This window comes from Lepisosteus platostomus, chromosome 8 (assembly GCF_059453375.1).
Source record: "Lepisosteus platostomus isolate fLepPlt1 chromosome 8, fLepPlt1.hap1, whole genome shotgun sequence".
Classification (NCBI taxonomy): Eukaryota; Metazoa; Chordata; class Actinopteri; order Semionotiformes; family Lepisosteidae; genus Lepisosteus; species Lepisosteus platostomus.
This window is the reverse complement of record NC_142618.1, coordinates 26,246,809-26,259,408: the sequence shown is the minus strand read 5'-3', so window position 1 is coordinate 26,259,408 and position 12,600 is coordinate 26,246,809. Positions and strand designations below refer to the sequence as shown.

At 36.6% G+C, this 12,600-nt stretch overlaps 1 protein-coding gene across 2 annotated transcripts in view; it reads right to left on the bottom strand.

The window, feature by feature from the left end:
* Positions 1–12,600, bottom strand: part of sec22c (SEC22 homolog C, vesicle trafficking protein) — a 48,712-nt gene that overhangs the window by 20,921 nt on the left and 15,191 nt on the right. Inside the window, exon 7 of one of the 2 annotated variants that reach the window (XM_088643009.1) lies at positions 7,397–8,847. The exons of the other annotated variant lie outside the window; for it this stretch is intronic. Coding sequence (XP_088499135.1) covers positions 8,764–8,847 — 84 coding nt within the window. The 3' untranslated portion in view covers positions 7,397–8,763. Of the gene's footprint in view, positions 1–7,396; positions 8,848–12,600 lie in introns of those variants that run through there. 2 annotated transcript variants of the gene reach the window in all.

The window sequence follows — 12,600 nt, the reverse complement described above, 5'->3', positions numbered from 1 at the left end:
TTCACAACTGACTCAACATGTAATACTAGTTTCAGCACTTTAATTAACCTGTCATAGCTCTTTGGTATCATAAAAAGACAGAAACATACAAACAAAATGATGCAAACATACTAAATCATCTGAATCAACCCAGTGCAAGTAGTTTTAACGTTACACTATAAAAGAATCCTGCTGTTGAGCAATTTGTTCATTTGTTTTCAAAGTTTGGTTTCTATAATTGGAATGGAATTGTGTTGAGCATTTTTATTCAATATCCTTTTGGGGGGTCACAACATGGCTTAGATATTGCTTATTGTTTCTCTTTCTAAATATAATAAACCATAAATTATAGAGGCAGGTGGGTTTGCCCTGCATAACATTTTGTTTGGCTGCATCTCAAATGGCAAACAGTAAAAAGGTTAACACAACACTTGTTTAGTATGAAAAAACAATTAAAAGATTTGTCTGAAGTAGGTGAAATGTCCAACCCGTCTTTTAATGTAGTTCAATAAAGTGCCATTTCTATCCTATGGAGCAACTGTTGTGTTTTCTGTTTTCATGACCTGCATTCTACTGATTATATTGAAACAAGCTTGAACTAAGCACTGCATTTACTTTAAAACTCCTGAGCACACTGTGCGAAGTACTTGACAACTACAATCATCTTCTAATTGTGAAAGAACTGCCAGTCCCTAGAGATGGAGTTCCAGTGCCCTCATGCAAATATTTTCTGTAATGTAGGTATTTGGGTTGAGAACTAGTTAATGGATAGAAAACAGAGAGTACAGATACAGAGGGCTGAATGTTTTGAATAGGGTGATGTACAGTAATTAATAAGGTTCCACAAGGATCTACTGTATATTAGGACAATTGTTCTTCCTAACTTATATCAATGATTTACATTCTGTTTAGAATCCAACATAGCAAGGCTTGTGGGAAGCAATACGAAAGGCAATCAAGAGCATTAGGACGTCCTGTACAGTAACTTTCGACATTATTCAATCTACTGTATACATCAGGATTTGACAACATATACAGATGGTATATAATATAATAAATGTATTAAATTTAGAAATATATATATATTAATTAAGGGAATATTACATACATTTAAAATACAATGTTAAAATGTAATGTTTACAATTGCCTAAAATTATTTTTTAATTAAATACTCTGTTTATTTAGTTTCAGGTAGCTTCACAAAGTCTCACAAACTCTAAAGAAACATATGACATAACTACTGATTATTAAAGGAGTGTGAATATAGAAGTAAAGCTCTCAGTTTCACATCATTATGCGAAAGACTGCCTGAATATTTGCAGTAAAATTGAATTACTTATTTTAACAACTCCAGTGACAGTTCTAAAAAATCCCAAAATGGGGAATAACATTTAAATTAAAATAGTTCTGTACATATATTAATCAACAGCTGTGCCTATAAATGTCTGGAAAATTCACATAACAAACTATGTAAATCTGATGTAGGTAACATGGTAATGTACAAAAGTGCCATGTTTATTCTTGGATTTCTGAACACGAACTTAATGGAGGTCTGTTTGAAATTCAGATTTTATTTCATGCATGCAATTCAGAGACTGTTGAACCATTAGAAATGCATCGTGCTACCCAGTATAAGATAATGATCAAGAAAAGGCATAAACGTAAATGCCAATTTAACATATCATGAAAGGAATATGATTTTAAAAACTTTTTGACAACACATTCCCAAATGTAAATATATTTAAATGTGTGCATACTCTTCCTTTCTCTCAGAATAAATCTGCATATGTGTGTTTGTATGTATAAACATTTGGTGTTTATAAATAATGTTATATAATAGTAACATAATAGTGTATAATAGTGTATATGGAAACAGCATAATTAAACAGTTTGAATAATAACCATTTAATTCTAGAACCATATAACAGTGTGCTTAGACATATGAATGAAAAGAAACCTTGTCTGCACGGTGAGAACCTGTAACTGGAACAAGATACTAAATTAGTATTGTAGAGATTGTAGACTAACAGTTGAAAAAAATACAAAATGTAAACTTTAACTTGCTAAAGGAATTATATAATAAATTCTTAGAAGTATCTCTGGGGGTACAAGTTCCCCTTGATTGCGATCCTCTGCTATAGATCCAGAAAAAAAAACGTTTTAACCCACCTGCTTATACTGTATGTGTTTCCACAATCCAAAAGACCAATTTTTACCTTTCAAATAACACCGAAATTAAATTTGACTTTTATGAACTGGTATTTTAAATTTTGAATTTTTATTGAATAAATTCATAAGAATGATTTTAAATTGACATGTATTTATAAATATTTCTACTTGTTTTAAAAAATAAGTGGTGCAAGAAAACCAGTTGTTCTTTCAAAACTGGTACAAATATTGTTTCTATTGTCTATACATTAACTTCTTTCACATGCTATCAGTGCTGGTAGATTATAATACATCTTAAAAACATGTTAAAACGTTTAAAACTGTTTAACTTGAAACTTAAAAAGAAGGAAAATAATGATGATACGGTATCATACGGTATTGATACTGTACTATACTTATGATCATGATTATAATACTCTATATAGGTAAAATAAGTTTTCATAATACAGTTCTTAATTTCAGTTTAGTTCGGCACTGAGATGGTATTTTGTTGCCTCCTAGTGGTGATATCACAGAAGCGCATTACTTATTTCAGCTCTCTGATCCTATTAATTTGAATATGTTTAGCTAATAATTTAACAGTTTTTCTCTTAAACAGTTTAATACTAGAAACTGTAAATTTGCTATCATATATTTCATCTTTTTTCATCTAAATGCGTATTAGGAATAATTACTGTCACCCCCTGAAAACCTGTTGTGGGAAATTAACATCCAAATCTAAAGGTAAAATGTTGTTGATGTCCTTACCTTTTTTTTTTGTTTTGTGTGGGTGACATTTTAAAATAAAACTAAAACAGTTTTTATTATTGAAATCATCATTAATCATTAATATTTATTGTACTACAGCTACTACAGTTGTATTCAAAGGATTTTTGCTCTTCAAAGAAATGCACGAATCACCAGATTCCATGCAATTCCAGCCTTCAAACAATAATTATGTATGTTTGTGGAAAAATAATTTAATCTATGGGGTGGTAGTGTGAAGCAGTAGGTGCTGCTGTGGACTCCAGACTGGTGAGTCATAGGTTCAAATTCCAAGCAGGATACTTGAGCAAGGTACTGCACTCACATTACTCCAGTTAATGTCACCCTGTAGGAATGGGCACTTCCCAGCTCATTATTGCTAATGAGAATTTGTTTTCAATTGATTTATCTGTCTAAATACAGGATTAAAAACATACAGCATTATTATGGCATTTTTATATTTTAAATCTAGTTAAACTATGTGGCCAGAGTTTGCTAACAAATATTTTAGCAGTATTTTATAGATACTCCAAAAAGCACAGGTCCTGGTTTGAGTAAGTAGGCCATTCACTTATTGCTGGTCTGTCAGATAAGTCTGTCTTTCCCGTCAGTAACAGATTATTTTGTCACATTTTAGATTCACTATAGGAGCTCTGTCATGAGTCTCACATAGTTAATGTTATATTGGTTTTATAGGCATCTGAAATGTTGAATTGAATTTGTCAGAGACGTTTGTGTGGGAAAACAGCAAAATTGGATTTTATACACAACATAGCCCAGGAAATGCATTTTCATATTTTATATTATTACTGACCACAATTTAGTCTCAAGCCTCTGTCAAAGAATCGAGTCAACAAATGTGCATTTCTAACATGAATACTTACTGAATGGAAATGAAACCTGAAAGAGGGCCATGTGAATAGATTTGTTCATAAGAAATGTGCTTTCTCAATACAATCAGATTTCTAAATCAAATCCAATGTTTCTGATGGGAAATAATGCATTATTTACACAATGGAAGAGTGGACAACGTTATCAGTTTAACAAAGGTTCAGGACAAAAGGTTCCTCAATATTTTTTGTAACATAATAGGTAGTTGTGATTATACAAGTTTAAAAACACAAATAAGCATATAAGAATGCTTACGGTGTCAATTTATTAGAACTAAATTGCATTTGCTTCAAGGAAGAAAAGGATTTCCTTTACTTAAAACGATACTTTCTAAAATATATTTGACAAATGTGATTACTAAAAGACTGCGTGCAGTCTCCACTAAAAATCTAAGAAGGTTTTTATCAGAAATCTCATTGCATGTTATATCACCTGCACTGAACATCCCAAAGAAAAGAGTAAAAAAAAATTACGATATTCACTGGTGTGCAATTGGATAATGGCAAAACACTAAATTGGCATCAGACCTTTCTGACACTTTACAGCACATGAATGCATTTAAATACTGTAGGTTAATATAAAAATAACAAATTTCCAACCAAATCTAAAAGACTCTGAAATGGACTGGAGATCAGGTTGTATCATGCATTGTGCCAGCTGCTTGCTGGGATAGGCTCAGACTCCCCCGCGACCCTGAATTGGATGAAGTTGTTAGAAAACAGATGGGTGGATCTCAAAGATAAAACAAATTGTGCTCCTTTGTGAAATTTAAAAAATGTGGCATTTCTTACCTCCTGTAGAGGATGAATGTTGAAAGCAGCCATATCTTATGACTGCTCCTTGCAGTTTCAGGTTCAGTTGTCTTTACTGCAGAAGGGAGCCATTGATATTCAGAGCATATTTGATCTTTTTTTAACAATCAAAAGTTTCTGAATTTGTCTACCCTGTGTTCATAATCTTTTAATACATGCTAGTTATAAACACTTTAAATCTGTAATACCAATGCGACTGCCTATCACACCCCTGCACTTTTATGCTGTCTGATACAGACACTGACAGTGTCCGCACATGGTTTGGGTGGTTGTCAGTACCCCCTGACCCTAATTAACAGGAAATTACCTTATTAACATCTGTAGCATTTATGTCCTGACTACCCCTGTAATAGCACTCTGTCATTGTGGGTTTTCTCCCTGAAGAGTCCTGTCAGCTTCCCTGTGCTTTGCTACGCTACCCTACGCTTTGCTCTTGCTCTGCTGGCCTGCTTGCTTTGCCTGCCACCCTACTGTATATTGACCTCCTGCTTGTCTCACAGCCGTTATCCTCCCTGGCTTTGTCTACTTCCAGATTCCCCGGCAATGCACCTCACCTGTCCGACTCCATGGTTTTGAAAAACCTTTGGATTCTGAAGTGTGATCTCAAACTTTCTCTCGGCACGCAGTGCTTGCGCTCTCCCCGAGAGCTGGTTTATTACACAATCAAACACAAGGTAAAAGGCTGATTGTGAACTTGTGATTGTGGTTCACTAACATAACTAACTGATTGTGCAGACTCTAAAGAACTATTATATATACTGAGACATGCAGTGGATATTTTAATTTATAATCAATTGTTTGCATTTCACTTTTCAGAAAACAGATCTCAAGATCACACACAGGGGAGAATGTGGAAGTGTAAACTTATCTGGTACCTGTCTTTCACATTCACTGTATTCAATATATATAAATATTCATATTCATACCAGAATTTTAGTGTTGGCAGGTGGCATATCGCTCATCAAAAGTAACCACAAACCTGTAATTGTCTGGAACGCCTCAGGGGTTGCATGTTGCTTAGGCTAACTAAAACCACCCTACCATTTATGACACTCAGTTATTTGTGTTCCCCTGCTTGGGGAATCTCAGTCACTCTCAGCTCATGATCTAGGCTCAAATCCATTATGGATTACAGAACTCAACCCACACTTGGGCAAGCATCTTTATTGGCTAAACCACCTGTATTGTACTCTTTCAAACTGTAGATTTTTTTTAAATATTATAATAATTCAGATCACACTGTATCTGAAGCATTTTTATGCATAATCTTAACCTCTAATACTGTGTATTTGTTCCTTAGTGCATTCTCTGTGCTATTAAAAGGAGCATCTGTTTAATGTTTCAAACAAGCAAAAGAAATGATGCAGTAAATATAAACTAAACTCTATTTTAGTAAACTACAAAGTCCTGGGAGTGATACATGCCCATTGTGTTGAGGGCATATTAGCAATCATTTTTATCATTTAATATTTAAAAATATTGTAACAAATACGCCCCTGCGCATAACAGGGATCTTGGTTCGTGCCCATGCAGTGGAGGGACGAACTGGGGTGGGGAGCAGCGAGGGCACAAGCCCGAGAATCCGAATATGTTACAACATTTTATTACTCTAATAAACTACAGTAATCATTTCCTTTTTATTTTAGATTAAAATGGTGGATATATCCAATATGCTCTGGCATCCCATTCTGTTAGAACACGCTCAGGCAGACTTCTTACAGCGGGCGGCCAATTAAACTACTGTATTATTTAATTATTATTTCCTTATTAGCTCCATTTTTCTTTAAATACTTCCCTTGCCCTTCCCTCGGGGCTCTGTCATTAGCTACTTCGTAGCTTCCTTATGCCATTTTTTTCCTCTACCTTTTTGTACTTGCTTAATTATTTCAGTGCTTTCCCTGTCCTTTGCCACTACTGCTCTGTTGCCCTGGCTCCTCTTTTTTGTTCGGTTGCGGTGTTCCCCTCCTCGCCGTTGCCTGAGACCTGCTTATAAGCTCTCGGTTAGATGGGGCTATTTTTCACCTCGCCGCTTCATCACATGATAAAGGGGTTAGAAAATGAACGGATGGTGGTTCTATGAGTGGAATTTTATGACTCCATGACAGTTCATATGTTAAACACACTACCTGGTTCAGTTAATCAATTTAATAAAAGTGGAAAGAATCCACATAATCACATTGTGTCATGACACACACCTCAAGTCTACAAGGGATCCGCCAACAGAAGTCCCACAAGCACATCTTGAAGAGCTACCCAATCATGCTTCAAGACTTGCAGCATTTTGTTGATGAAGATATTGCTGTTAAGTAAGAAATTCAAATGATCCCACAAGTGTTTAGTGGGGCTTATACAGTACCACACAACCATAAAGGCCAACTTGCAAAGAAACACCAGCCCTTGAGGATTAATTAGGTAAATGCCCTGCTTGATTAAGAAACACTTTGAACTAAGCTTTAATCCCAACTTTGCTGATGGCCTCTGGACATCAGAGTGAATGACATCTTCTCATCTTCTGTGACAAAGTTTGATGCCATTTGCTGCCTAAGACAAAATTGTACAAAATGAGCAGGAATGACATTCCCCACAAATTTGCTGATTACTTCTTTTGTTTCCAAAATCATGGAATTGCCTATGTATATCAGATGTTCTACTTTGCAGAGTGTGTGTGTGTGGACACAGAGAGAAGATGGGTGATAGATTAATATATTAATACATCCTTTTCAGAAGGATAGGATGTGCATGACACACATGCATCATGATATTCTCACTCCAAATGACATCCCATAAAGACACGTCTTGTCCACTGTTGGGTTTATTGCGGATCAATTCAGAAACAACAGCTGGTAATTTTTCACACCCCAGAATATTCCATTATAAATTATAAATTATTTCTCAGATTTTCAAGTCAGACTTTGTTCTACAATCTTGTACATATTCTCAAATCTTATCTTCTTAAATTAAGTGATTAATAAAAATACTATTACAGTAATTTAATTCAGAGATTCACAGCAATAACTTTATAAACCGTGATTCAAATGCTACAAAATAACATTATGTATCTGCAAATCACAGCCAAAAATCAGGTATATTTTCTCAAAACAAGCCTCTTCAATTCCATTATTTCCTTCATTAAACACAAACACATGAGCTTTAGTAAAAATCTTTAATGCTGATCTTTAGTTGACAGGAAGCGAAGGAAACTTTGGGAGTTGCAGGAAAAGGTGGGTGGTTTTCTTCTAAATTTGAAAACTTTTAAAAATCTTGGAAAAGAAACAAAAAACAGAAGGGAAAGAATAAAAGACTACTAAAAATTTTCAAAATAAAGGTTTCAAGGTTGAGTTTAGTAGGTTCCAAAAATTCTGCAACGCTAAAGCAAAATTAATAATCACATAAAAACAAACTGGATAAATGTGTATATTGATATGCAGAGCATACTTTATTTAATGAGAAGTCTATTACCACTGTGAAAGAGGACCTTAAGCAGCAAAAGAAACCACCCATGATACAATCAAAATTTTAAGTTATATTTACTGAGCATAAAAGGGCAACCACATGCCTATTTTAATGAAAGGTCACACAGAATTATTTTGCCGACCTAGGAGGATTGCACTGTAAAGCTCAGGAGTAAGGTCTTACCTAAAGTGTATATCAGGAACTGACTGGAAAAACAGCCAAAAATACTTGTTTTCCACTCATTGCTATTGTCTACCTGCACAGAAATGCATTAACATTAAACAGGAAAACAGCAGCAACAGAAACTGTGTCAAGAGAGATCCCTCTATGTTAGATATGTGAATAGATTTTTTTTCTGACACTTTAGTGCACTTTTGCAATTGTAGGACATTAAGCAAGAGCACTCAAACTCAGGCATGGGATCTGGCACAGACACTTGGGGAGTTTAAAGGGGCCTTCAACAACTCCCCAGAGGGAGAAGACGGCTCAACTAGGATTAGTAAACTAAGGGCTGAGAGTTTCACAGGGATTAGAGTCAGCTTCCACTGTATTAAGGTCTCCATCTGCGCACCTCTGGAAAGTTTATATTAACTTCCCATTTACCTCTTTTGATGCCGACTGGACTGAGTTTTATATGCTTCATTACCCACCCATCCTTTATCAAAAAGTTGATTGTCCTTGTGTGGCAGTGACAAGGCAGGGCCCATTCCAGAAGTTAGGACACAAGGCTGTACTGAGAGCACATGACTGCTCTCATCGTCAACAGGATACCAGCCAATTGCAGTGCCACAAATCCAACCTGTCTTTGGGAGGTCAGAGGGAGCCAAAATAACCAGACAGAAATATGCAAACACAGATGCTTCAATATCGTGTTAGCAAAATTTCACATTTAAAACAATTGCACTGCTTGTAATTGGAAATATAATGTTAGGTCTTCCTTTTTAACAGGAATTGAAAGTACCCAATAATGTTACAATAATTCCTTCACTCTGCTGCCTACCTTGAGTAATACGGAAAAGCTTTTTTTGTTTTGTGCTAGCATTAATCAAACACTTCACACACTCTACAATCGGTAATAAAACTTTGTTCAGATTTTATATTTTACTTAAAAATGTTCTGGGTTAACTGATTATAACTGATTATTGCAATTGCTCGCTATTATGGAAAATCTTCATCACAAAAGAGAACTAATCTTTTATTTCATATGCAGTATGATCACATTGTTTAAAAATTATGACAGTGTATTTTTGTTACAAGGAACCTTTCAATTCAAACAGCATTATAAAATTACCTGTATATAGTTTAAATACAGATTATACAGATTACATTAAATCTAATTAACAAACTTCACATAAAAACATAATGCTCAACTTCTGACCGTCTTTTTCTAAATCATAAATGCTTGCAAAATTCATAAACAGCCCCAGAAATTAATAATTTAGATTAGATATTTAATTCTTTGTATTTAATACAAACATATATATATATTCCAGCACATCATGAGAAAAACCAGCCTTATTATGTAGTATATTCAATTTAATCATCTTTCATCATATTTCATTTAATCATTTAAATGTCAGATTCCATAACACATAAAGAAGATTTTTAATTGAATATAGCACCCTTTATTTTCTTGTTAAATGGCCTTCACAACTTTGTTCTGAAGTTGAACTGTCTATACAGTGGAATTGTAAACACCGTAACTATTCCTGTGTTCACTAGTTCCAGTAGGTTTGGTTTAAGATTTAAATCAGTAGACTATTTTTCACAATTCCTTATTTTTCTAAAGAGAACCATACAAAATACAGGCATAGGCATTGACATTCAAGCTCAGACTACAGCTAACAAAACATTTTTTTTTTAAATTGGCACATTGAGCATTTATACACAGCTCCAAGATAATGAGCCACAAGGTTTGCTATTTGGCATAAACAGTGTTGTCAGTTAGATAAAAACCAGGACAATTTTATTTGCGTTGACTAATCTGGGGTCTGTTTCAGAAAGGCAATTGCAATAAGTCTTAGCAGACATCACAAATTAAAATTTGGGTTATATAAAAATGTATGGTAGGCCTGATCAATGCAATTTTATCCTAAAATCAACAACAGCCAGAGAATCAACTTAACAATTTTCATAGTAGCTCAAGGCACAGGAACTGGAAGGAGGGGACTAGAAGGAGGAACTGATCAAATCATCTTGATGAATTGTCTGTCCAAACCAGGGCAGTCTCAAGGCCCTCCAATCCCCAATCTCGCTATACACTCGGATAGAAATATAAATACATACATGTTTAAATATTTTAATAAAGCGACACACAAAACTCTTATTTTTGTCACGATAGTAAGCCCCTCCTCTTAAGGGCGCATCAGCTCTTTCTTGTTTGTCTCAATTTTTTGCACCTCCCTCCTGTTCCAACCCCTCCCTACAAAAGCCAGACACTCCCATCATTCCAGGCTCAGCTTTGGAAGACGGACTACTGGAAGCCCACCTACCAGCGAGTCTAGGAAAGGCTCGACGGCATAGGCTTCGCAACGGCATCCTGACCATCTGGGTCCGGGGCTTGGAGCGCCTGGCCCTGTTACCCCTTTTTATTCCCCCAACCCTTTGCCGGATCGCGCTCTGGCTCTGTCTTGTCTATCATGGATGGAATACCCGGCTCTGGACTTTTGATCACCCACGGATTTTCCTACGGACTCCCTTTGGGCTAGTTTGCCTGGCCACGCCCCCCCCCCGGGCACCAGCGCACCGTTGACACGCCCCCCTGTTCTTCTTCCAGCCCCGATCCTAGTCCTCTTTCCCTGTGTTTGTTTCACTCCCTTCCAGATTCTGCCATCTGCATAGGGTCCTGAAAAATGCTTAGTGACAATTTTAACTCAAGATGAAAGTTAGTGGGAGAGCAGATACTTTGTTCAGAACAGGAAACGTGTCCCGCACTAACTACGTCAGAGCCATAGGCCATCAGCTGCAAGCTAAAAGTTATTGCGACATAACATGCTGGAAAAAAAAAGTTCGCCGGCCGAAAAAAAGGCGAGCACAAGCAGAGATAGGGACAAGAAAAAGTTAACAAAAGAGGGAGGATGCAAATGTGGCACTTAAAGGGTCTTTGGAATGGTTTGTTATAAAAACCAGGAGCGAAGAAGAAACGGACACTGGATGGTGATCTCGACACGACATGGGTGCTTTCATTGAGACACCTGAAGGTACTGATAGCATTAGCAACAAGGGTGATTCTGACCTCAGCTCTACACTGCACAGCAATGCAATCGTGTCAACGTCTATGGTTGGGATGCCACGAACATGGGAACTGATTTACAGGATCCGGGCAACTGGCCAGCTCTTATGGATAGTAAGACGAGACTTTCTAGTTGAAAATGAACCGAAAAAGCTTTACAATAGAGATTGCAATTTCCCTAAAGACAGTGAGCGGAGACATTTTTCTGATGACGTTTACTACAGGAAGTTGGTTAACGGTGAGACTGTAGAAAGACAATGGTTAATTTACTCCAAAAAGCTTGATGCAGTCTTTTGCTTCCATTAAAGCTACTCTTTAGCTCAAGCACTAGCAAACTGGTAAATCAAGGCAACAGAGACTGGAAACATTTAGCTGAGAAACTTAGGTTGCACAAATCCTCTCATGAGCACGTCGTGAACTCAAAGAAATGGCTGGAAGCAAAAGAACGATTCTCTGAACAGAAAACAATCGAAGAAAACATTCACAGAGAAATGTGCAGGAAAAAGGCCCATTGGCAGGCTGTCTTAACACTAATCCTCGCTGCCATACAATATCTGGCATTTCGTGGGACTAACTCCAAACTGTATGAACCAAGCAATAGTATTTTTTTGGGCCTCATTGAAATGATGGCCAAATTTGACCCTGTTATACAGGAGCATGCCAGGTGAATAAAGGACAATTAAATTCATGATCACTACCTGGGGTATAATATTCAAAACAAAATCATATCTATTGTAGCGCCCTCGCCCGGTGGTGAGGAGGAAGTGCACCTAGGCACTGAGGGTACCGCAAAGCAGGCTGGGAGTTGTAGACAGTGGGAGTCCAAGGATCCGTACAATGACCAGCAGCTGACCCTGCTCATGTAAATAGACTTATGTTAGTTTAAGTGTCCTGTGAAGCTTAGTAGGTGTGTAGAGTTTGTTAACAAGTTACCACCCCAACCCTGTGTACGTGTTACGTCGGTCTCCTAATGTGTGTGTGTAAATGTTGTGGTTGTAAAGGAGAATAAAAGCTGGTGCTTGTTTCCCTACTTCGTCTCAGCCTGCACGAACCCGTAAGCGCTACACCATGATGGCCTCCAATGTAAAGCATGTTATTATCAGCGACGTAAAGACAGCAAAATATTTTACTGTACTACGTGATTGTACATCTGATTTAAGTCATCAGGAACAAATGTCACTAGGTCTGCACTTTTGTGAACATGACAACTCAAGAATGGTGCGTTAAAGAGCATTTCATTGAGTTTATTGCAACCTCTGATCAAAGCGGACTCAGACTGTGAGATGCCCTTCTAGCTGTACTGGACAGGCTTGATCCCAA